The 27009-nt window shown below is 44.9% G+C and overlaps 1 protein-coding gene across 3 annotated transcripts in view; it reads right to left on the bottom strand.

Annotated features, from left to right (window-relative positions):
• RNF44 (ring finger protein 44) overlaps positions 1-27009 on the bottom strand; it is a 77746-nt gene that overhangs the window by 2293 nt on the left and 48444 nt on the right. Inside the window, exons 1-10 of one of the 3 annotated variants that reach the window (XM_087924197.1) lie at positions 25951-26083; positions 12869-13047; positions 11647-11875; positions 8883-9050; positions 7143-7316; positions 3437-3601; positions 1822-1940; positions 1510-1597; positions 615-736; positions 423-522 (exon numbers count right to left, since the gene is read on the bottom strand). In XM_087924197.1, coding sequence (XP_087780323.1) covers positions 423-522; positions 615-736; positions 1510-1597; positions 1822-1940; positions 3437-3601; positions 7143-7316; positions 8883-9050; positions 11647-11875; positions 12869-12972 — 1269 coding nt within the window. In that variant the 5' untranslated portion in view covers positions 12973-13047; positions 25951-26083. Of the gene's footprint in view, positions 1-422; positions 523-614; positions 737-1509; positions 1598-1821; positions 1941-3436; positions 3602-7142; positions 7317-8882; positions 9051-11646; positions 11876-12868; positions 13048-15639; positions 15663-25950; positions 26084-27009 lie in introns of those variants that run through there. The other 2 variants (XM_087924198.1, XM_087924196.1) reach the window with 2 other exon arrangements.

Raw genomic sequence — 27009 nt, 5'->3', positions numbered from 1 at the left:
TTGATATGCCAGAGTACTTTTACAATATTGTCTTCATTCTGGACCGCTTTTCATATTGCCCACTTAAGTACTAGTCCATCCAATCAAGCTTTGCTCCCCACCCACCACCTTTGGAAACCAGTAAAGATTAGCCGAAGCTGCTAATAGACAATGTCTAATATACATTGTGTATAATCAGTTTCTTAGATAATATTCACATTCTAGAAAGTGGAAGTAGCTGGATTAATGGAACCACTACTCTATGACTGCCAGAAAAATGATATGGGTGTATCTATGTTGTGAAACCAGGGAAGCCTTTGCCTTTAGGGTTACTTTAGAAACCAACCGGACGCCCCCTCCCACCCCCCCAAGAAGACAGGTACTATTTGAATAATTTTTATTGGAGATTGATTAGAGAAGACTGTCAAACCAGCCAATTTTACCTTTAACCATTTGTCGATGCATTTAGCATGGAACTCGTGGTTGCAGGGCAGAACTCGCAGCAGCTGCCTGATTTCAAAGTCACTGAAGCACACCACACACCTGGGAAGGGTGAAAAATCCAACCAGTAAGGTTGCAGGAGAGAATGGCATACAGAGATACTTCACAGGAAAGCAGCTTCTTCGAGAACTTACAAGGTTTGCTCAGACTGATGGCTCTCTGGGTTAAAGCGGTAGGATGGAAGGTGCTCAATATCTGCTTTGGTGAGTCCCCGTGGCTTGGCCTCCCCTAATCTTTCAGCTAAATTCAGTAATGCCTGATAGAAAAGAAAAGAAAGGAATAACAAAGCAAGTGATTCCATTGCTCAGAATCTTAATCCTTTATAAACAATGCGATCTATAACCTCAGGAAAGACAGAGGAACAAATCTTTTGCCATCAAAACTTGGAAGAAATAAAAGACAGTGAATTGTCTTTGCTGAAGTTTAGCACTCGGAAAGCATTCATAGCTTTCCTGACAACTCATTTTTATTCTGATTATCCATCCACTTTAATTAGCTTTATCCTTTACATCTTTGTCTGGCCTTCCTTGTCCACTTTTTAACATGTCACCCTTGGTCCTCAATGCCATATAAACGTTAAATGAACCTTCCATCAGATTTGTATTCCTCTGCCATAAGAAATGGTCCAACAAAGGAACAGTATCTGCTGCACAATTGCGTTCTCCAATTACTGCCACTCCTTAAGTATAATCTCAGAGGTCTACTCTCAATTGTGGGTGTCAAGGCAGAGCTGACAGGAGTGAAGTTTCTTGGATCTACTACTACAACTCAAGATCAATGTATATAAGAACTTCTTCCACACATACTCTCGCCACCAGCAAGTACTAAAAGTCACAATTAAAGAAATCTGAGGACCAGAACAGATAGGAGCTCATACTTCTTCCACTCCTGGTAGAAAAACATTTCGTCCTTCCCAGTCTTTCAGGAGTTAACACCCATGGTCTGTTGTAAACAACCTCCCCACATCCAAATCTTTCTGCCCAAGAGCCCTTCTCCATTCTAACAATCAACACACAGAAGCAAACTTACCTCATAGTTTTCCATCTCTACATCATCCACATCCAAGTCCAAACTTATTGTGGGCCCCACAGCTGTTGGCGACACAGGAAGCATTGAACTGCAATTTTAAAGAAATAGATAGCAGTGAACAGAGGGGGCAGTAACACATGCACTCTTGGCACACCCAAATCTATGTTTTGATGGAGGATATTGCTGGGGAAAGATGGTGGTCCATACTCCCAGCGTAGCTCTTAGGGAAAGCTGAGTTTTTAATTTTGCATGCTTTATTCCAACGAAGGAAGGATATTCGGGGTTCTTCTCATTGTTATCACAGATACTCACAGAAAGTATGGCAGGAAGCTTGGATAGTATGGCGGAGGAGGAGGTGGCGGAGGAGGCAGTGGTTGCTGTAATCTGTATCGCTGGGAGTTCAGCCGCCGGGGCATCATATGTGGATATGGCTGTGGGAACATCACAAGCTTCGTCAATGCTGCCTAATCTGTAAGCTCTGCATCCATTCCATGCCACGTGAAAAAAAAAAAGAATTAACATATTCTATCCAAGCAAAGTTTGCACAGAGAAAAGCTGGGTCCTTTACCGTGAACCGTTTTGCAAACCAAAAAAAGAGAACATGTTCTTCTTTTTTTTGTTTTTACTATGTTGCATCATTTATTCCTGTTGTCCTAAGTAACAGAAAGAAGTTATGCAAAGCACTGGAAGCCACATTTCTCTGTCACTGGAATCTTAGTTGGCTACCTCTCTCACATGTAGAATATTGCAGTATTTCTCCCTCTGTAACATCCTCACAATCCTTACTTGCAACCCCCAGATTTCCACCTAATGACCCCACGGGTCTTGGGGTTATGATGGCAACCAAGACTGCCATTTTAGCTGGGAGTGTCATTGCTATGTGATGCAGTCATGTGACATTGTGCTGCGTGGCTGCATCACCTAGCAACGGCAGTTCTGGACTGCCTTTAAGAAAGGACACCAGCCCATCCACTGGGGTGCCTGTCATATACCCTCTTGAAGGGAATGAGCGTCTTTTCCTTTGTTATCCTTATGTTTATCCATTATTGTCTTGTAGTATAACATGGAGAGAACATAAGACAGACCGAAGACAACATAGGCACTTAGGTTAACATAGGAACAAATGAGTCTTTATTGAATAGACAGTCCTTGACACACAACCACAACTGAGCCCAAAATTTCTGGCAGAGACATTTAAGTGAGTTCTGTGATCCATTTTTATGACCTTTCTTGCCACAGTTGTTAAGTGAACCACTGCAGTTGCTAAGTTAGTAACCCGTGAATCTGGCTTCCCCATTGATTTTGCTTCTCTGAATGTCGCAAAAGAGGATCAACATGACCTTGGGGTCATAGCAACAGTCATAAATAAGAACCAGTTGCCAAGCATCTGAATTTGGATTATTCATGACCACGGGGATGCTGCAAAGGTCGTAACTCTGAAAAACAGTCATAAGCCACATTTTTCAGTGCTGTTGTAACTTTGAACGATCACTAAACTGTTGTAAACCGAGGACTACTTGTACCTTAAGGTTTTCAGTGGCTTCCCCTATTTCTATAAACTAGAATCTCTATTGCATCAACTGACTTTCCTAGCCTAACGTTATTCCTAACCATTTTTCTCTGTCAAGGGGAAATACTCTCAGGTCTTAACCTGAGCCTCCCTTAGACTTGCCTATCCAGCTGCATCTTCTAAATCCCTAACCTTCCTTTCTTTGCTGGAATATAACCTGGCAGGAGGTACCCAATTTCTATCCTTCAACAGGTTCCATCACCCAATCACCACACAGCTACCACCCCACCCCACCCCTCCAGGGTATGATGGCTCTAGGTGGCCAAACAAAAGGGTTTTGTTTTATTTTTAAAGACAGCCTCTTCTGCCTGGTTCGGAGGCCACAGAGAGCAGTTTTTGCTTTAACTGGGCACTTACCACTCCAAACGGCAGTTCTTGGTGAAGTGGGTCGTGCGTGTGTGGAAGATACAATGGTACAGAGGGCGATAAGGCAGGAGTATGGTGGGAAGGAGAATACGAGAAGCCCCCCATTGAGTGCTGTTCACCCCGAAGCTCCACCTCGTTTTCTATCCTCTGAAGTGGCTGTGGGAAAAGGATATACACATTCTGCATTGGCAAATGCTCCCCAATGTGTCTGAAGAGTGAAAAGCAACTAGAACTGGAACCAAGAGATGGCTAACTTTTGCGTTACCATCAATAATTTACCATGTACTGTACCTCCACAAGATTAATTTGTTGAACTAATACAGTATGTAGAATCAGGGGAAAAGCCATTTAATTGAGTCTAACTCTCTACTCAGGAAGCTTTTCCTAATATTAAATTGGAATGAATTTTTCTCGTAAGTCTATCGTGCCATGTGCCATACTCTGGAATGAGAGGGAACAGGTCTTGATTCACTCCCCCCCCACCCCCAGTTCTTCTACTATCCCTTGCTCAACTAAGTTTGATCCAGTGGTTAGAAAGAAAGAGCCAAAAACAGCTGATTTTTTTGTGCCTTGCTCTATTATCTGTAGGAAAAAGCAATCAACAAAGTAAGTCATATTTCCAGGAAAGACCAACTCTATTCTTTAGGGATTGGCCACTGTCTTCCATAGGACTTGCTTTCTTCTCTGAAGGCTCACGGCTTCTTTCTGCACTAAGATCTGAAAGCCGCTTCTGAGTTGCAGGATGAAAAACATCTTCCAAATCTGCTTTTTACTCTTGGCTGCCTCCTTGGATTATCTTCCTTAGGGAACAAGGTTTATTCTGTGAGGTTCTAGTATCTTTTTCATCTTTCTCATTAGCCAAACTATGGCTACTCACTGCTGCATCATCTGACACTTTCTTCAAGCCTTGCTCCAAGTTTTCTTTTTTTCTCTCTTTCTTTCTTTCTTTCTTTCTTTCTTTCTTTCTTTCTTTCTTTCTTTCTTTCTTTCTTTCTTTCTTTCTTTCTTTCTTTCTTTCCTTCCTTCCTCCCTCCCTCCCTCCCTCCCTTTTTCTCTCCCCTCCTTCTAGATTTATACGGCCACCCAATTCACCAGACAGATTCTGGGCAATTTACAATTCCACGGAATTAATTATTGGATAGAATATAATATGAAATAAAACAATACACTGCAACATAAAATAACAGGATATAGTATTGTTAATGACAGTAACAACAGAAGAACCTAAGGAGCACATACCTTATTCAATGGTCTGACATTATACTGGCCCAATGCTTAGGGGAAGGACCAGGCTTTTAGGGTCTTGTGAGAGTACATAAGGGCCATCTAAGCCTCAAGAGAAATGATGTTCAAGAAGTACAAAAAATAAAGACACATCCCTGGACCCCAGTAGCGACACTATTTTGTGAAAGGGACCCAAAGCATTTCCACTTTGCTGGATCTCACAGGATAAGCACAGACAATTGGGAGGCAGGCAGTTCTCCAAGTAGCCCTGCTTTGTGCCACCAAGAGCTTTACATATAACAACACTCTGAATTGCATCAAGAAGCTTTTAGGGAGTCAGTGTAACTTGCAAAGCATGGTGTGGTGTGGGCACACTGAAGTGTTTCCATCATTATTAGTGCTTCTGCATTCTGAACAATTTCTACTTTTGGTTTTCAAGAGTAGCTCCAGGTCGAGGACTTTGCAGTCCTTTAGACAGGAAATGACTATGGCACGAGTGACCATGTGCAAGTTTCTTCTTCTATGCTACAAGGTACTTTCTTTGATTCCAAGATTTTAGGAAATCAGTAGATGGGATCAGTGCTGGGATTCATTTTTTTTTTACTTCTGGTTCTGTGGGCGTGGCTTGTTTGGTGGGTGTGGCTGGTGGTCATGTGACTGGGTGGGCGTGGCCAACTGGGCAAGGTGGTGCTGCGCCTTGCTGCGAGTGACGTTGAGTTGGCCATTCCCACTCAGTCACATGACCGATGCTGCAGAGATAGGGTGATTTCCTACGTACCTTCCCCCCGCCCTTGGGATGACAAAAAAAAAAAAAAAGTCCAACTAAAGATCACGACTGCCTGCCTGCCGAATTGGTTTTGTTTTGGGGTGTTTTTTTGTTTTGTTTTTTTGCCAGAAGCCTCTCGGAGATAAATTTGCACCGCCAAATCTTACTGTACCTCATTGTTGCAGCGCTGCCTGTTGCTGCTACGGCCGGCTGGCTGCCCAAGTAAAGAAGCGCACCGGCTCAGGGCGACTGTGAGGAGCAAGAGGGGAAGCCAAGGCACTCACCTCATAGCAGTCAACTTCACTCGCTCTCTCTGGTTAGGCACTCCCGGCATGCACAAGGAACGTGAAGGAAGACTTCTCGTGAATTCAGGGGTTATACCTCTCCCAATGATGAGTTGGCGGCGATCTAATGAAATATCTTCCAGCTCTTAAAAGATCGAGTTTAAGAGCGCCCCCACGGAAGAAGCCGAGAATGAGAGCAAAAGTAGTGGTGGTGGGGGTGACAGAGGCGTGTGATAGGTCCCACTGCAATCCCCTCCTGGGTGACAGCCACGGCTTTGGCACCTCTTTTCCCCAGAGGCGCAGTGTCTGCCTCCCTTAACACTCCTTGTGGAGGGACACACACGCCCATCACTCCCGCCGCTGCTGCTTTTGCTCAGTTCTCGGCTTCTTCCATGGGGGTGCTCTTAAAGTTGACCTTTAAGTGGTGCTGGGACATCCGCCAGCCTGCCTGGCGCCCACCCGGAGCATGCTTTCTTCCTTCTCCTGGCGGATGCACTTCTTCCACACTGGACCAGCCAGCCAGCAAGTGACCACATGTCCCGGGGCTTCTCGCTCCCCTTATTGTAAGATGCCTGCAGCTGCTGCGTGCTTTTTTCGGTGCAGCTGTAGTCCAGCAGCCACACTGAAAAAAGCACACCCTGTTCTATATGCCAGGCCCGGCAAGTCCGAGCAGCCGGCGCATAGAAAAGGGCTGCGCTGGACCGTTGGAGAAGGGGAGCGAAGCCAGAGATCAGTAGCTGCCTCTTTCGCAATGCAGAAATCCTCCCCGAATCGGCTGGCTGGTCTTCTCTTTCTCCACCTGTTTGTTTTGTATGGCCGACGGGGAGGAGATCAGCCGGCCAAAAGGGGGGGGCTGCTGGAGGTGACCCTTTTTTGGTCTCTTTCAGGCAGAAATCCTCCCTGAATTTGCCAGCTGGTCTCTTCCTCCTCGGCCATACAGAACGAATAGGCAGAGAAGGAGACCAGCTGGCCGATTCGGGGAGGATTCTTGCGCTGCGAAAGAGGCAGCTACTGATCTCCAGCTTCACTCCGCTTCTCCAATGGTCTGGTGCCGCACTGTTCTATGCGCCGGCTACTCTGATTTGCCAGGCCTGGCACATAGAACAGGCAGTGCACATGTGCAGCAGCCCTGGGACATCTGCCTGAGCTGCGCCACGGCCATCACGTGGTAGGGAAAGCTAGGAGAGCAACCAGGGCAAGTGGGCAAACGGGCCAAGGCCGTGGCTAACCAGGGGTCACCATCAGTTCGGCGACCCACACCACATCACTGCTACCGGTTCGCCTGAACTGGTGCGAACTGGTTGAATACCTCTGGATGGGATATGCTACAAGTTTCTGCACAATAGTAGATGCAGGTGTGGGTAAATAAGAGCACTGATACGTCTTCCTTCTGATCCAATTTATGCCATCTCAAGAAACTTACCATGCGAGGATGTTGTGGCTGGAGCGGGACAAACTGGCCAAGGGCTGCCATATGCGGAGGCTGGTGTGGTGGCACAGGTGGCGGAGGGTGCAGGATATAATGATCACTGGAAATGAGCGGTGGGAATGTTTGATAAGAGACATGGAGCTGTTGCATGGCACAGGCCTGGATCAGCTGTAAGACAAAAACAGAAAGCGTCCTCAAAAGAAAGCTACCTTCAGTGCATTTAGGATCAACATGTCCACCTGAAAAACAATTGAGCTCAGCCTAGCAATAAAAAGGGAAGAATCCATTTGGCAGCAGAATGCCATCTCCAAAGATTATATTGCAGATGTTTCATTACACTACTAAGTAACATCATCAATACGAGCATGGTATTTCCTCCTTTTTCATCCTCCTTGCCTTTCCAGCTTGATGGGGTGTTGTTTTCTTTTTGGTAGTTCCTTGAGCATGGTTCTGTGCTTATTTCTCTGAAGTTAGTCCCTGCTTACCAGGATACTGGAAGCCCCCCTCTCCCACATACACTCACATGATCACAACCCTGCTCCTTGGTAACCTGTTCACCACTTACAATCGGTTGCCAAGCACCCCACAATCATATGAACATCATTTGCAATCTTCTCTGCTGGCTTCCCCAGAAAGTCAATGAGGAAGCCAGCGGGGAAGATTGCAAGCTGATGCTGCTCCTTCTAGCCACGATGACTCCCTTTTTTCTCTCAGGGGGCTGGCTGAAAGCTCTGCCTGTTCAAGGACTTACGCTGTATGTTATATCTGCTTCCTGTTTTTTTTTCTTTTGGGTTTACTTAGTATGTTGGTAACTTAAGATGTCTTGGAGGGTTTAGTTGGTTTCTTTAGTTAATTTAACTGAATCTCATAGGATAAGCATAGAAAATTGGGAACAGACATCCTCAAAATCCAGCTCTATCCATTAAGATAATGATCAGCACCTCAATTTATACCCAGAAGTCAGTGCAGCTCACAAAGTAATGCTGAAGTAACGGTGCATCATGGTGGTACCAAGGCATGTCCGTAAGTACCAGCAGTGCCAAATTCTGGACTAACTGCAGCTTCTATGTGCTCTTCAAGGGTCCCGTAAGACCCAACTGATTAAGCAAAACCTCACATTTCAGAGGCACAATTGATACACAAGATGAATTTGGGCCAAACTTCTCCTGGCAATGGCTATCACCCCAGCCACCTTTTCACAATCTTTCTCCCAAAGGGAGGAAGTTGGAAACTCAACTGGAAATATTCAGTATTGCTGGGTTGAGTAATGGTTCTTGGGTAGCTGGGGGTGGGAGAACCACTGCTTAATTAAATACAAACAAGACCACCCTTTCATTCAAAGATGAATTAATCACGACTCCCATATAATCATAACCAGACAAAAGGACATCAAGAGTTTATAATTCCAAGAACTCTGTATAATTCTCCAGGATCAAACCTTTCCCAGGAAGCACATGAATATGTCTCAGTCAAATTCAGAGGACCCACATCCAATCTGCAACCACATTGTGATCAGACTATGTTAGGGATCTGATTTGACCATCCGTATCATATTGCCAGTGTCCCAAGATGAATCAAGCATGTGACTTCTTCTGCACGTCAGGCCCTTAATTATTTGGGTCAAGTTCATAGCTGTCATGAACCCCCACCACATGTACAAACAAGTATTGGTAATTCATGCCAGGTCATCCTCTCATTAATCAATTCCTGCTCTTTTTAAACCAAAGGACTCACAGGGGGTGGGAGGCAGCAGAGTGGATAGTGCTGTCCACTGAACATCACTGAGCATGCTGGGAGCTGCTGCGCACTACAGCCAGGTATGTGCTGGCCAGTGTGAATGGGGAAGCCTTGTGTTGTTACTGTGGTCACCGTGTAGGAGAGAGGGACAGCTCCCTGATGCACCTGGAAGGTAAGGGGAGATAAAAGCATAATCAAATCACATCCAAAGTATTTTATATTCTCCCACTAATCTTTTTAATATATGAGTGTAGAATTGACCCTAAGCAATAATAAAAAAAGGAAATGCTAGTCAGATGCAAACCATAAAAGGAAGTGATTTCAAACCAGCACAAACACCAAAGAATAAAGATTGGGGTAACAAAGGCATATAAACCTGGTGATAAAAGTTTGAGATAACCAGAACATAGTATTATAAACAATTCATTGAGTGTTCATGATCTAAAAATTGAAATAATGGGAAAATTTCTCCTGAAAAATACTCTCTTCCCAGATTCTCATGCATATATTGCTAAACCACCACCCCAGCTTTGTCTAATAATCTAATAGTCAAGTTTTTTTCTCTATTTATAAATTGTATATTCTGCATTTTCACTATTCCGTAAGAAGCTAAAGTTTTCTAATAATAATCCATTTTGTTACCTTTCCTGAAAGCAGTGCTTTTTATCTTTATTTCATATGTGTTGCTTAGCTCGTTTATTCAGTTTTCTTTTATGTACAGACAATGCCTATGATAGGTTTATATTTCACTATATTACATTAGCTTATATCTCAAATTAGGCTCAAAAGCTAACAGCAGCACAACCAGGAATCATTCTTCTTTTTTTTCTTGAAAACATTTTCCCTATGTTATTCCATCAGTCTAACACATTTTTATGATGGAACTGTAACTGCATAGTCTAAAAAGTGTTAAATCTTTTCCTGTGTATTAGCAAGAGCACTTAAACTTATATACCACTTTATAGTGCTTTACAGCCTTCTCTAAGCGGTTTATAGAGTCAGCATATCGCCCCCAACAATTTGGGTCCCCATTTTACCCACCTCAGAAGGATGGAAGGCTGAGTCAACCTTGAAGCCTGGTGGGATTTGAACTGCCAAATTGTAGGCAGCTGGCTGCAGAAGTAGCTTGCAGGACTACACTCTAACCACTGCGCCACAGAGGCTCAATTGTATTGTTGGAAGATGAACTCTTGTCAGACATATTACTGGCCTAGAGATTCAAGCTGCTAGAAAATTTGATGTTGTTGGGAGCTTAATGTAGCTAAACCAACACACATTCATAACCCAGTGTACAACTGTATGCTGCCAACTTGCTAAAAGATGGTGCCAGCCAGCAAAGAGACTAATCAGTATCAGTCAACACATTTCTGGTAGCAAGGCCAGAAACATATTTGTGTGGAATAAATTTAGTCTATAATGAGTATTGGAGCAGAGATGAGAAGCACAAGGTTCTTCACATGCGGTTGTTGGATTACAGCTCCCATAATTATTGGCTACTGTGGAAGTGTCTGATCTCAGTCCAGCAATATCTGCAAATCGATTCTTAAGAGACCTTCCCTCTAACTCTACTCAAGGACTGTTTGATGCTGTCTTACCAAGCGTTGGACAAGGAAGATTAAAGAGGGCAGAAGCCTAAATGGAAAGCCAAAAATCAAATGCTTGGACCTGCTGGAAGTTTCAGAATTCCAGGAGCAGCTATGTACATGTTGCCATAGGAACAACATTCCCACAATTATAGCAGCCATACAACTGCAGATTCATTGCTAAAAGAATACAGATTTTAAAGGGCCTGGGTGGCTTTTCCCATAATATCTAAGGTACTGAGTGCACTTTATTCTGGTTATGATTTCACTACTCCCACTCTGGTCGTTTCAGCTTTTATCAAAAATATGCTGAATTCTGATGCATACTTTTAAAAAGTGTTAACAATGTCTTCATGCTGAAAAATTGATTTCAGGCATCACATTTTAAATTGCTACAATATTACATGAAACAATAAAAATGAGAGGAACAAAACTATTTAATCACCCTTACATATATTGTTTTAAGATACCATCATATGATACCTGGCAAATATCCAAAGAATTATAAAATGTTTGTATATTCCTCTTTGTGCGAAGAAAAATTCAATCTCAAAAGCAGGATAAGTTTGACTTCACAATGGTCCTAATGGCCGATACAGAAACTTTCATTGCTTTTTGCATTCCATCACTAGCAGCAAAAAGGGGAAATTCTGTGAATGAAATGAGGAAAATGTACCTCAGGGTTTCAAGCAGAAGTGCTTCCCAACCAAAAGATATGAATCTTTCAACTGAAGATATTAACGAATCAGCTTAGTTTGTTACCCATACAAAAGCATGCTTTTTCTTATGAAGTTATAAGTTCTCTCATCCCCTGTAAGTAAAATAACCAGGCAACTAAACAGCATGTGCTGTACTTACGAGCAGCTATATATTCCCACACATGGTCTTGCATTGCCATTCTTTCAGTCAGCAACTGGATATAATAACTGCTATATCTTTTAACAGATTTAAAGGATGGTTCATACTATTGGTTATATAGCCCTTCGCAGCCAAAAGCTTTCAAAGGATGCTCAAGTCTTGGTTACATCCAACACCACCATTTTCCTTTTCAGCGTATAAGAAGGGAAACTTCTTATGGTTTTCCTATTCTTGGCCAATACAGGGTCTTCCAAATGTAGGCAGGACAATATCCCAGCTATAGGTTTCTAAATATATGTATAACACAACATCCATCTTACCTGGTCATGGAGATCCACCATGAATGGATGCTGGTGGGATGTGTGTGCCGCTGGGTGAAGCATTCGTGGTGGCGTGGTGGCCAGAACGTACACTGGGTGCTCATCTACAGAGACTTGTGGCTGTGGCTGCTGCTGCTGGAAAAAAGCCGGGTGCAAGTAGTTCTCATCCTGGGCTAGGTGAGTTTGTAGAGGTCGCTCACGTCGGCCCCAGTGGTGCCAGAAAGGAGGGCTGTGGTGCCAGTTGCGGGGAGAGAAATATAAAGGGGTGACCCTAGGGGCTGGCCATTTATCTGTAATGACCTCTTAGCTATGAATACACCCATTTTTAATGTCAAGGTTAGGTCAACATAGTAATATGTGGGGTGGAGGCAGGTCTAGCTGCTCATGCAGCAAATTAGGCCATAAATGCAATTAGCGCATTCAAATACACTGATTCTGTAGCATAACTGCCAGGATTCTGCTACGTGTCATTCCTTCAGTCTGCGGAGAGATAATGCCACAAGAAGAAATGCACAAAGCACTCCATTTCATGGATAATCTTCTGGACATGAGGAGATACCAAGCAACTGGGCAAAATCACCTCATTATCTAGAAGTAGCTATAGTCATCAAACAAGCTTACTAGGAAGGGTTCATCCACGGACATCCATACCATTTCTGATATCTGTCCCACATCAATAGTAATGAAACTGTAATAACCTGTCCATAAGTTTATAAAAGTTTTCTTGTTGAAGATCTATAAAGCTTTTCACCAAGAAACTGAACAAGTGCTATATTGGCTTTGTTATAGAAGGCAGTCACAGCAAGTTGAACAGAGATTATTTCAAAACAGCCGGAGAGAGGAAGATGTGGACCTGTTTAATACTGACTTGGGGGTTTGTGAAGAAATCTTAGAGCCACTGACTAGGCTGGGAAATCCAAAAATATGTCAAAAGTGGTAGTGAAAAAACCACTTCCATGAAGTTGCAGAGAAGTTAATACGGACATTACTAAGTGATCAAGAATTGAGACAAAATTTACATTTAATATGGAATTGAGTGTTGCTATTTTAAACCACATATGAATTCTTTAAAAACTAGAGGTGTCATCTGTAGTCATGCAACACAATCTCTGTGACATGTTTTAAGGAGGCACATCAAGCCTCCGCATACCCTGAAGGCCATAGGGGGAATGCTAGTTTGCACTGATTATCAACATTAATTAAAAGATATGAAGCACTGTACCTTCTCCTGAGGTGTGCTGGACTGCCACAGCTCTCCCCTGGGAATTGTTGCTGGTCAAATGGGACAGGAGGCCACCTATTCACTGCCAGTTCCCATGGTCGCATTGGGGATGTTCACAAGGCAAAAGGTGATGCTGGATCTCACACTCCAAACGCAGTTCCACACTGGTTCTTTGGGATCTGCAAAAAGTGATTAAACAGCTATTGAACACAAACTCTGAAATAAAAAGAGTTCTACGTTTTAAATCAGAACAACTTCTAGAAGAGTTATTGTGCTGTTCAGACAGTATATAGTTAATTGGGAATTGGGAGCTGTCCCCTTAAAGTAATGCCTCATGGTAAATGTAGTTCATATCATGTGATCACATCTGTAATCCTGACTGGTCACTGAATTGACCCTTGGTTGGGTTGGGGGAGTTTCCTTTATTCTTGCTTGGACCCCAGCATCTTGCTGGTCTTTCCCTTTGCTCCATCGTTATGGGATGAAGACGACTATATTTTCACACTATGAAGACGACTATGCAGACTGGACATTAGAAGAATCCCAACGTAACTGTGAGTTATACCTTGAGGATGCCTATTACAATCCAATAAAAAATTTTTTGCATGGAAGCCTTTGTAGAGTTTACCTAACTGTCTTTATATTCAGCCAAGGAAGTTAAAGACAGAACAGTTATGCTAGCAGGACATCACTTGCAGGAATACAACAGGAAGAGGTGGAAAAAAAAATCTCCACATTTTCAGTGATAAGACTAAGACTCTGATACTACTCTTCAAAAAGTATAGAATGTTCATAAGGAAACATCTTGGTAGAAGCCAAGACAGTTTTCTGCAAGGCTATGTATTTGCCTATTTTATTCTAGCATTTTCAACCAATTCTAATAATCTGGAGAGCCAATCTGGTGTAGGGGTTAAGACAACAGCCTAGAAATTGGGAGACTGTGAATTCTAGTCCCACCTTATAAACAAAGTCAGCTGAGTGATCATGAGCAGTAATCATAGCCTTTCAGCCCTAAAGGCCAGAACAATGCAAAACTTGCCACGAAAATTACAAGGACTTGTTCAGACAATCACCAGGAGTCAACACTGACTTCAAAGCATATACGTAGAGATTTTAATCCTATATTGCTCCACTCTTCTTTTTAAAACAAGAATAATTTTCTATGCTTAAAGAACAGATATTGATGTTAAAGAAAATTTGGTTGCAAAAACAAATGATGACATTAAAGAAAATCTGGTTTTCTGAATATTGTGATGCAATAGTTAAGAGTCCAATTAGGATTAGAATTGGGAAATTCCAAGACTGCTGCTGAATTCTATACTCTCATTTCTTGATCCAATGACAAAATGGTTCTCTTTCTCTTAAAATGTAACCTCCGTATCTTCATTTTCTTGCAGACATAAATATATCTTCATTGAATAACACAATACAAATACATTCTTATTACAATACTTGTATACTTGTTCTAATGTACTCATCTTCCTGCAATTTTGTTTTGTCTTTAATGAGTACAGGCACGACCCCAGCATTATTCTGAAATTCCACATATCATGTCATTATTATTATTAACCCCATCAACATAGAATGTTAGTTTTATACCTAAAAATCATGGCAATATCTGTAGCCAAGGTTTGATAATAAATATGCAGAGAATATAAAAATTCAGTGCACAGAATATAGAGTAAGCAACCCAGAATTCTGATTTAGGTCAATTGTTATTTATTATCCCAATTATTTATTTTTAAAAAGTTATATGGCTGCCCACCCTATGTACCATAACACTGAGAGATTCCCAGGATAGCAATAAAAATACCTAAACCTCATAGAAACCATAACCAACATGACTGGTATTCCAAAGGCAGATGTTTCAAACATCAACCTTTCACTTTACTGAGTGTTGAGGTAATTCCCCATTAGGAGAATGAGCGCATACAGTGAGACTAGTGAAGACACACACACGGCACACAGACACACTGTACAGTAAATGTAGGTTTTACTTCTGATAAACGTTTAAGCAAAGTCCAAGACAAGCATTCCAAGTCATTCACAGGTAAAGCAGTCAGTTTTCAGTTCAGGGATAATCCAAATATCTAAGTCCATTATCAGAAACAGTTTAGTAACAGACTTACATCAAATCCAAGAATAACAGTCAATAGGAGGAACAGCAACTCTCTCCAACAGAAGTTAACAGAGACTCACTGAGACTTCATTCTGAGACTAAACAACCCAGGTTTCTGCCTCCATCTTATGGCCATCTGAGAAACCACACCCAATTACAGTTTTAGGATTCTCTTAAAGATATAGTATTAAAATGTCTATCCTAGTTTATATATTTCCAACCCAAATAACTGTTAGGTAACTTATATTCCTAACACTAGGCTCTAGGGATACTCTATTACAATGTTTCTGGGAATGGGCGTTGGTATAATTACCTGAGAACGCCTTTTCTATCTATGCTGCAAGAGAGTCCAGGATGGGTAGACTCCTCCCTGTGACATCACAGAGCTGAGTCTGTCAGTATATAAAAGCTGGCCCCTTGCTGGCTCCCCCAGCTTTAGGCGAAGGTACGTGACAGACGTCAAGTGTCTATGGAAGCAAAAAAAATAAAAAAATAGAAAACAACCCCACCCCACCCCCGGATATCCAAAACCAGACAAACCAAGGGTGGGGGCTGGACTCTCTTGCAGTGTAGATAGAAAGGGCATTCTCAGGTAATTATACCAATGCTCATTCTCATTGACGCTGCGTCGATAATCCAGGATGGGACCTACCAAAGCCTGCATGTCCTCGGGAGGGATCTCGTCCAATTAGCTTACTCTGTTTGTGGAACAACCCTTTGAAGTACCCGTCTACCAAATGCTGCATCTGCTGAAAAAAATGAGTCCAGACGATAATGTTGTATGAAAGGAGACGGAGTTGTCCAGGTAGCCGCCCTACAGATCTCTGCGAGAGATGCCTGTGTAGGCCAAGCAGCTGAAGTAGCCCCGCTTCTGGTGGAGTGCGCAATTAGATTTCTGGGTACCAGAAGGGACAAAGTCAGATAGGCCTTGTAAATACATGCCCTGATCCATCTGCTCAGGGTAGGAGAAGCCTTGCACCCCAAGGAGTTTGGAGAGAAAGACATGAACAAGGCCTCAGTCTTCCGAAAAACAGCTGTAAGTTTGATGTAGATGTGGAAAGCTCTTCTTACATCCAACATATGTCACTTATGCTCCAACTCATGGCTTGGGTTGGGACAGAAATCAGGTAACATAATTTCTTAGGCCCGATGGAACCAGGTATTGATTTTCGGGACAAAAGTAGGATCTAAACATAAGACCACCCTCTTCTCATGAAAGGTTCAGAGGTCCTGTGTAACTGACAGTACCACCAGTTCTGACACTCTCTAGGCTGAAGTAATAGCCACTAGAAAGGCCACCTTGAAGGTCATGAACTGAAGTGACACCGATCTGAGGGGTTCGAAAGGAGACCCCATAAGGGCTTGAAGCACCTTAGGCAGCTCCCACATGGGGTACCTGTGAACCACTGGGGGAACAGAGATTAGAGGCCCCTCTTAAAAACCTATGCATGGATAGATGGTGGGACAGGGAAGAGAAGTTTTCCGAGTGCAGAACCGATGACACAGTCACAAGTTGGCGGCGGAGGATGTTGGACAAGAGCTCCTTATCTAATCCATCCTGAAAGAATAGCAATACATCCGCTGCTGATGCCAAGGTGGGAACGTGGTTCCCCGTCAAGCACCAATTGCAGAAAACTTTCCATGTGGCATCGTATATGCGTATTGTGAAAGGTTTACGGGAAGCCTGAATGTGAATAACCCTATCGGAAAGGCTCGAGTCTCTCAGATGTTGCCACTCAAGCACCACATGGTCAAGTGGAACTACTGAGAATCCGGGTGCATCAAGGCCCTTAATGAAGGGAGATCCTGTGGGTCGGGATCCTCCACGGCTGAATTACAGATATGTTCACAGATCGGCAAACCAGGATCTCCTGGGCCAATGAGGTGCTAGGAGAATCAGCTCTGCCTTTTTCTCCAACATCTTCCGAATGACTGCTAGAATAATAGGAAAAGGGGAAAAGGCGTAGAGGAGACCTGGGGGGCATCTGTTCCGAAGGGCATTGGTCCCCTCCACTCCCTGAGAAAGGAACCTGGTGAAATATCTGCTCATCTGAGCATTCAGGGGAGTGGCGAAAAAGTCTACTGAGGAAGCCCCGAATCTGAGGAAGAGATCCCTGAACAGAGAGGGATGGAGACTCCACTCTGAGTGGTAGACAGTGCTCCGACTCAGCCAGTCGGCCTGAGAATTGTCGACTCCTGAAATGTGATCTGCCCTGATGGATAGCAGATGCCTCTCCATCCACCGCCCTAGGCACTAGCTCTCCACCCACCACCCTAGGCGCGAGCTCCCTCATCAGAGCTCTGGATCTCGTACCTCACTGATGGTTGATATGTGCCTTTGTGGCCATGTTGTCCATCATCACCCTGGCTCAGAAATGTTTCAATGCCAGGAAGATGGTCCTGAGTTCTAACCAGTTTATGGGGCAAGTCCTGTCTACTTGAGACCACCTGCCTTGGGCCATCTGACCAGTCAAATGGGTCCCTCAACCCTGGAGACTGGCATCTGTGGTGAGCAGGATTCTGTCTGGTACCTTGAACAGCTATCCTCTCCAGATGGCTGGGGATTGCCACCACCGGAACCAGAGAAGAATGTGGAGGGACCTGCCCTCTGAAGGAAGAGTGACTGGTTCCTGCTCGTTGAAAAGATAGCAGGAACCATTGAAGGGTCTGGGAATGCAGTCTTGCCCAAGGGATGATACCAATACAGGAAATCATTTTCCCAAGATGTCTGGGAAGATGAGACAAAGGGACTGCACATTGGCCTTGAATCTGAAGGATCATCTCAATGAGGCTTTCTCCTTGATCCGGGGAGAGGGAAACCTCACAAAAAGACGTATCAATGATCGCGCCCAAATGGAGTAACCTGGTCGTGGGAGAGAGATGACTTTTCTTGAAGTTGATCGAAAAGCTGTGGTCCTGCAGAAACTGCAACGTAGTGTGGAGGTCTCGCTGCGTAGACTGGAGTGACATCAACTGAATCAAGTTGTCGTCCAGGTAACATTGAAGTCTCATAGGAACTGATCGAAGCGAAGCCACCAAAGCCGCCAACACCTTGGTGAAGACTCTGGGAGCAGATGAAAGCCCAAAGGGAAGGGACAGGTACTGAAAATGCACGTTCTGGTAACAAAAATGAAGAAAGTGGCAGTGATGGTGCCAGATGGAGATATGGAGGTAAGCCTCTGTGAGGTCAATGGAAGAGAGGAGGTTGCCATCCTGAACACTCTCTAGGATCGAATGCAATGTCTGCATTTTAAAATGCCTATACGGGATAAACTTGTTCAAAAACTTGAGGTCGAGAATGGCTCACCACCACCCCGATGCCTTGGGGACCACGAAGAGCCTAGAGTAAAACCCAAGGCCTTGTTGATCTGTCGAGACCAGCTGTATGGCCCTTATGTCCACAAGGTGTTGAATGGCCAATTCCACAAGGGCGCGTTTGGCACTAGCCTGAGAAACGGGACATTTCACCCAAAAACATGGGGGAAGGGCAAGAGGAATTCCAGTTGCAGACATGACCTCACTGTACTAAGTACCCGATGTAGACTCCTCCCATCTGGAGGCAAAGAATGCCAAACGGCCTCTGATGGGGGGGGAGAATGAGCATTTACTGGAGCATTGGAAGGAACGGCCTCCTCGAAAGGGCCATTTACCTGTAGCTGCCTGTTGCTGCCTGCACCGCTACCTCTGGTTGTTGTTCCTGGCGCTGAGGGAACGCCCTCTGATTACGGGAGAAGCGAGATGTGGACTCGGCCCGAAATGAGGAGCGACGGAAGTACAAAGTTGGACAATAATCCGCCCTCTTTCCCGTTGAAGAGAGGGCCTTTCTCTTGTCCCTGGTCTCGACCAGGTACGGGTCCAGGGCCTCTCTGAAGAGCTTCTCTCCAGCGCAAGGAGCCAATGCCAACTTTCACTTTTGGCAGGAGACAGACTGCCAGTTACGCAGCTAGAGGAGCCATCTCGCAGTCACCAAGAAGGCCATGGCTTTAGAGGCAAACTTGAAAGAATTTAAAGGGCGTCCGCCATAAATTCAGCCACTGCAATAATCTTGTTCAGATCTTGGCATGACCTGAAGTCAGTTAGCGGAAAGCGATCTTGTAATTGATGCAGCCAGCAGAGTGAGGCCCTAGTGAAAAAAAAGATGCTGCTGTGGAGTTCTGGACCGCCCAGGCTGAGGCCTGGTGGGTACACTTGAGCGTTTGTTTCAACTTCCTATCTTCCGCCTTGAGCAGGTCCTCTGATTCAGTGGGGGTGCCAGAAGAAAACGAGGCTACCACTGGGGCATCCACAGAGGGCACTACAAGGGCATTGGCCAATGAAGAACCCACATTATAAAATTGCCTGTCGTGGGACGAAGGTCAGGGCCCAGCAGCAGGGGAGGCCCCCTGCTCTTTAAACAGGTCCAGGAAAAATAGAGATGGGAGAGCCTCAGAGTGAATCATTGGTTTGGAGAAGAGGGAATCCCTAGGACCAGATGAATCCCCTTGTGGTTCAGGAGCCACCTCTTCTGGGGTCAACTGGATGGTGACCAAGGCTTTTTGAAGGAGGGGCTTAAATAAAGCCGGCTTGAACACAGCCGTAGAAGGGGGCTGCTGAAAGCGAATCCCCTCTTCCTTAGACCTGTTAGGGTCTATGATCTCCCCCTCTTCTTCCTCGGATCCTGAGGATCTACTATGCTCCGAGGGATTGGTGTAACCCCTATCATCATAGTCCCCCAGTCAGACTGGGCGAAGGAACACTGAGCTCCTGATGCCTTTATGTAGAAGGGGAGCCCCTTGGGAATAAGCTGGAACAAGGACTGACCCCTCCCTAAAGGACGAAGGAGCTGCTGGAAGCCTTCTGCTGGGCCCTGCTGCCAGAGGGGGGATCAGCCGGGCGTAGACCTGCCACTGAAGGAGTAAAGGTAGCTTCAGGTCTAGGCCTATGGGCACCTTAGGAGACCTGGCCAAGGGGGAGACTCAGAGGAGCTTGCCTAAAATTAGGCCCAAATCCACTTAAATCTTGGGGACAAAATTCTTCTTCTACTCTTTCAGGCGATCAGGCATGGAGATAAGTAGAGGTGCTGGCTTCAGCCACCCCTTCCCTGGGACCAACCCCTGGGCCAACCTGAACATCCAATGGGTAAGAAGCCTGTTGTAAACTACCTCTCATTTGCTCCAGGGTTTTTTGAAATTGCCTTTTCCAGGGCTGCATGTCTTCTCTTCTCTGCCTCTTCTCTGCCTTGGAAGTTTTCTTGGGTGCCAGTGCCTTGGCCGATTTTTGCAGCAGCCTCTCTCTCAGCAGACTGGCCTCTCTGCCTCTTTTGCTTGTGGGCCTGAGGGCCCTGATCTTCCAGGCTCTGTCTGACTCCGTACTGGACATAGGAAGGACACAACGGGCTAGAAGCAACCCTCGTTTATGTGCCTCCTATCCTGGGCCAGGCACTTGGGAACAGTAAAAAGTTCTTAGGAGTTCCTGAAAAAGGCCCAATTCAAAATGGCTACCCTCCATGTGCATAGTGGCTGATCCTCACAAAATGGTTGCCCGCATATGTGTGAATCCCAGGGGGAAAACCACAGGGCTGCAATGGATCCTTAGGCTATAGAGAGCCACGTTCTACCTTCTGCCTCTCTCCAGTTAGCTGAGAGGCGCTGCGATCGATTGCTGTAGATTTGGAGTCAAGTGGCCAGCAAATTAGCCGTGAACAACTGCATGGGAGGATTCCAATCACTCCCCTCGCCAGCAGACTTTTGATGGCAGGGCTGAGTCCTTGGCGCTGCAGGAGAATGGATCCCCGCTCTCCATGTGTATTGCTCTACTGGAGCCCCAGGAGCAGTTTTTTTAAAAGGTGATATTTTTTCCTGTTGCTGCTGAATGTGCGAAATATCCAACACTGCTTTCTAGACACGAGCTCAATCCACGGAGCTGAGTCAAAGCTGGGGAGCCAGCAAGGGGCTGGCTTTTATATTCTGGCAGACTCAGCTCTATGATGTCATGGAGAGGAGTCTACCCATCCTGGACTCTTGATGCAGCATCGATGAGAAGAGTCAGTGCTTCAAGGTCATCCAGAAGGCTAGAACTAGATCTCAGGGGGAAAGCATGGGCCATTACAGAAAAGGTGCGTTTCCAATCAGATTCATTTAATGAAAGAGACCCAGAACACACCATCCTATCAGACTTTCAAATTTCTAGGTTCTACTATATCACATGACCTAAAACGGACATCAAAAACATCATCAAAAAAGCACAACAAAGAGTGTTCTTTCTGCGCCAACTCGGAAAGCTCAAACTGCCCAAGGAGCTGCTGATCCAGTTCTACAGAGGAATTATTGAGTCCGTCATCTGCACCTCTATATCTGTCTGGTTTGGTTCTGCAACCCAAAAGGACAGACACAGACTTCAGAGGATAATTAGGACTGCAGAATAAACCAATTGCTACCAATCTGCCTTCAATCGAGGACCTGTATACTGCATGAGTCAAAAAGGCTGTGAAAATATTTACAGACCCCTAATATCCCGGACATAAACTGTTTGAGGGTCCAGCTTGCAATTATGATATCACAGCAAGCCAGTCAAGGGATCATTTGCAACCTTTTCTGCCAGCCTCCCACAAGCAGAGTCAATGGGAAATCTGGAAAAGTTATAAGTCACTCCTGCCTCTTTTCTCTCCACTGAAGAACCCCACTACAAAGTAGGACCTCATCACCTGCCCAATTCTCCATAACATATATTATAGCACTAACCATGGCACACAAATATGCACATGGCAATCCTAGCATGGGACTTTCATCACTCCCCACTTAACAATCCACATCGTACTGAGGTTACAACGGCAACCAGGACTGCTAACTGATGCAGTCCCATGATGTCATACCTTTGCAAAGGAAATTCCAGACTCAATTGCCATCATAACCTGAGGACTATCAGTATCATTAGTTGCAAATTTATTTCTAAGATTGAACAAATAATATTTCTCAAATCTTCTCACTATGGCTATGTATGGTCATTTTTCTAATTTGCCTACAATTTCATTTTAGAAGCAGTTATTCAGTTCTTTATATGTTGAAGCATCACGATTTTCTACCAATTCATTAATCTTATAGATGAACTTGTATATTTTTCTAAATAAATTCCCCTCCTAAGAACACTATAATGTAATTTATAATTAAACACATATATTAACACAAAAATGGTAGCCAACAAGCCCATCTACCTTCTCATACAAAAAAATATCCAATATTGTTGGCAATGTGAGACTTTATACTTCAAGGGATAACTGATTCCCATTGCTCTCCATGAATTAATCTCCACACACCCCCAATGTCTGGTGTTAGAAATTCGTTTATGTTTATTTCTGAAAGAAAAAAATAGACAAGCAACAGCAAATTTGGAATGACCTTGTTTAACTGCATAAAAAGCAGAACAATGCCCAAGCAGTACCACAATACCATATTAGTATTAAAAACAGACAACACAAAGCAAATTAATGAACTATCCTTTTCAATAGTGATCTAGAACATGCCACATTATTCCAATGGAAGATTGTGATGTCCTAAATGAACATCTCATAATCAAATATTAAATTCAAGAAAGGTCAAGACACTTGGTTTAGAAAACATAAAATCATCTTTTTCCAGTAAATTTTTTTCTAATGTAACTTCTGGCTCAGCAAGAGCAGACCATCAAGGCATTTGGTATATGAGGATAATGGCCTATGTTACCGATCAGAATTGTCCTCCTGTTCTTTTCCAATGTTCATTTCTCCACAGTCATCTGTTTACCTAGCTTGTTGAAGAAAAAATTATTTTAGAGAGGACCATTCTACACAGCATCTACCTTTAGGGCAGGAGTGTCAAACTCACGTCGTCACGGAGGTGTCACGTGACATATTGAGACTTCCCCTCCCCCTTCGCTAAACCGGGTATGGGCGTGGCTAGCACGTGACACATCCACCCCGCAGGCTGCGAGTTTGACAGCCCTGCTTTAGGGAAACAGGCACAGTGGAACAGTCAGTAACTATATTTGTAAAATGGCTAGAATTACTTATAAAAGCTCTTGGAGAAACACAAAGCAATTTGCTGCTGCACTTCCCCACCTCTGCCAGCTGAAGCCAATGCTGAGTGAGTTGGGATGTAGAATTGCAATATACAAGGATACAAGGAGTTGTATACCTCAAAAAGACAAATTCCCTGTCACCTCCGAACAAATTCTACCATTTTATACTGGTATAATCATGGGTGTCAAACCCGATCACATCATGGGTAGTATTGTAATGTATCAGGAAGCTTTTTTACCCTTGCAGAGCCAGGGTGAGTATGGTCTGCTCAGGCTGTTTCCATGCCTGGGTATAATGGCATATTTCCACACTGTTATCAGAGGAACTATATACATGTAGCCATGGACTGATGAGGAGAGAAGCTAACTTGAAGGAGATTTTATTTTTCATTTTGAAGTCATCAGTATTAATTGGTATTTCTAAAAAAATAACCAATCAACTAACATATATAATGCATATTTGCCTTTAGGCCTCACCAGGCATGCCACAGAAAACAATATTGTGCTTCCTATAAAATGCTAGTTTTAAAAGGGAAAATGTACCAAATCATCATGGCAGTACACATATTGGGGAATTCTCATAATGAGCCAGCCCTATCTCTCCAAAATTTCTTGTGAAGCATGTCACTATCACATGCTTCAAATTTTGCATAAACATTCCAAGTTAAATAGAGAAACAAAGAAGACAGAGAAGTATGAAGAAAAGGGGGTCCCAAGATATATCAATATATGCAAACTCCAAGACAGATAAATTCATCTAGGAGAGTTTTCCAGGCACCGGTCCATGGACTGCCACCAATCCACAGCATGCCAGAAACAGGGCCAAGCAAACAAGCAAAGCCCCATCCAAGGGATGCAGGCAGCATGCGAAACCAGGCTCTCTCTGGTCCATAGAAAAACTTCTCTCCACAGAACTGGTCCCTGATGCCCAAAAGGTTTGGGGCCGCTGATCTAAGTAGATCAGTCAGAAATTATCAGCAGACCAGTTACTATGTCATAAAATTAAAGAACAACTTTGATTTCTCCTCATATTCTCCTGTAATATTTTTAGAGTAACAAACTCTTCAAAGCAATATTAAGATTTTTCTCCTCTTGTAGAGATTTCCCACTTTATTTGCTCTCCTCTCTAAAACCAAACCTATAACTTCGCCCACACTTCCTGCATCCCTCCTCCATTTCAATTCAAACCATTCAAGTACTGTATCCATTTGGAGAAACCAAGGAAGAAAAATGTTCCCCTCTTGTGGAACAACCTGCATTGTGTTTCCAGGTAAGAAGAGAAGTTTGCAAACTTTGGGAGAATCAAAAAACGAGACTGGCTCTGTTCAAGAGGTCGTTCTCATAGAACCGTCACAGAACTGGCATCTTGAAATACAACACCGGATAAGGTTGCATCTCCCACATGCATGCTCCATCATTCAGAACACGCCTCCCACAATCACACACACACCCCCAATGCCATACTATCTGGACTTCTTGAAGTTCAAGTCAAAGACATCTGGAGAGCAGCAGCAAAGGAAAAGCAGTAGCAGCTTTAGAGAAACTCATGACAGGAAACCACCATGGCCATGAACGCTCAAAAAGGACCCCGCCACCCATCTGGTCAAGACAGAAAAGGAGGCAGTGCCTGAAAGCTACTTCCAACCATGACCCCACCAAGAGCTATTACCACCACTCTGGTTCCTGTTCCCTCCACGTCCTTTGCATTCACAAGTCACCTTCAGACATTTGTTTCACAACACAAACCGGCGACTCAGATCCCCACCAGCCGATTTTCAGTCTCGAAATCGGTCACTGCTCGTCAATCCCAATCTGAATAAATCCCGCACTTTGATTGCTCTGCGTTTGCTGCAAAACGCCCGACCCGATTTCGATCAGGTAGCGGCCATTCATTTTCCATTTCTTTTCCCACCCCACTCTGGTCCATGAGGAGAAGGCGGTTTTCTGGGAATTCCTCTCGGCTTGCTTTTTTCCTTTCCTTTGCTCCCAAAGGCCAAGAGAATGGACCCAAGGCGTCAAAATGGATTGTTGAAGCCAGCAGGGTTGGGGGGTCTGTAACTTTAAGAACCGCGAGATCACAGGCCACGTGCTCCGCGCGAAACAAAAGCAATAACAAAGAGAGCGGAGACCGCCTCGTCCTCCGGCCTGCCCAGCCAAAACGGAAACGCCAGCCAGAGAAAAGCAGAAGAGGGCGGCTCTCGCCCAACCCTCGCTAGCCGAGCCTCGAGCCCCGCGGGAAGGGATGAGCCTCCTTCGCGCTCCAAGACAAAGGCGTCAACAACAGCAGAAAGGCAGCAGCAGCACGTGTCAGTCAAGCAGGAAGCTGCCCCCTTCCCTGACCGCGCGCTGAACAAACCCACCAGCCGGATCCTCCTTTATACCCCCTCCTCAGCCCTTCCCCCCCACCCCCTTTTTCAGTCCCTTTCTGGGGCTGCAGCCGCCTCACCCTTAGCTAAAGCGAACAGGAAGGAGACCAGGTTCTCGACGAGAGGGGTTTTCTAGGGTAGAAAAACTCAGAAGCGGCCCATTTTGCAAAAGAAAGGAGAAGACATGATAAACGGTCTCTGTTAAGCTGTCAACGAGCTGCAGGTGCAAGCGACAATCGAGGAGGAGGAGGAGGAGGAGGAAATGCCCCGGACTGCATTTTTGTTGTCGGGAAGCCGCAGTTTGCAGTGCCGGCCCACTTGACCCTCCCCCAGCAGCATCACCCATAACCTTCTTTAGCAGAAACCGAGTTGCATTTTTAGCACCACCCAAATTGCATTTTGAAAACGCGCTTTTCATGATGGCTTGAAAGGGCCTTAACCATCCGGATGACCGTTAAGCTTCGCAGTCCAAGCGGCGCGCCCCTCCCTCCTTCCCTCCCTCCCCGCGCATCTCCTGCTCGCAGCTGTGAATGCAGGCGACGAGAGCCCTCTTCGCTCCGACCTACCTGCCTGCCTGCCTTCTCTGGGTGCAGCTACACCCCACATAAGCCCTCCTTCTTGCCGTGGTTCCTGGGCGCCGGCTCCCAGCCCCGTGCCCGCGCCCCCCACGGCTGTTTCCGGTTGCTTCTTTGTTTTCCTTCGCGCTCGCACAGAGCTCCAGCCTCCTCCGAGTTGCCCCCAGAGCCGGGGAGGTCCAAGGAGGCGCCGGCGACCCCAGGTCTCTGGTCCTTTAAGAACCGCCTGCGCCGCCGGGGTGTAACGAACGGCGCATTTTACTCACAACATTCGGACCTCAGTGCGCGCGCCCGAGCCTGGCTTGGCCCAACTGGGGAGGAGGGGTAGAGGCGCGGCCCCGAGCGCTACAACACGTGACCGGGGCCGGCGCTACAATTAGCCAAAGCCCGCGGCCCTCTCGCGCAGTCGTGCTTGGCCGCGTCCGGGTGAGCTGCACGCGGCAGCTGCGAAGCCAAAGCCTACCGAGGGGGTGTTAGCAGGGCGATGTCATGGCAACCATAACCGAGGTGCGGTCAGCGGGACGGACCTCGCAGGAGCTGTGTAACACGGCTGGGGATTCTAAGGCACCCGCGCAAAAGGACCCGAGCAAGTAAATATTGCTGATACCTGCAGGGGGAGGCGGGAAAAATTCGTATATCTCGAGCATGAACTCTTGTTTTCCTCTCCGGGCGAAATAATTGTTGCCCCCCCCCCCGTGTTATTTTAGCATGTTGCAATGTGAAATGGTACTGAATGATAAGTAAGTGTATATACAGGCGGTTGGTGCGGTGCAGCTCAATGAGATAAATTACATCATTAATACGTTTCTTTCTCTCTAGCCTTGGACATAATCAAAACTTATTATAATCCCATCGTCACTTTAGAAAATATATTATAAATGCATAACCCGAATTATACATTGTAAATGCATGGTAAAGAGGGAAAGTTTTAAATAAATAAAAACATGGCAATGCAACTTATTTAATAAGTCCTATTTTGTGGAGAAGATGCCTCCATTTATAGCTCTTTCAATAATAGCCTATTTCTGAAACTTCACTAAAGTACTTTAA

Source organism: Pseudonaja textilis, chromosome 2 (assembly GCF_049901715.1).
Source record: "Pseudonaja textilis isolate UNSWEBS1 chromosome 2, rPseTex1.2, whole genome shotgun sequence".
Taxonomy (NCBI): domain Eukaryota; kingdom Metazoa; phylum Chordata; class Lepidosauria; order Squamata; family Elapidae; genus Pseudonaja; species Pseudonaja textilis.
This window is presented reverse-complemented; position numbering and strand designations above follow the sequence as displayed.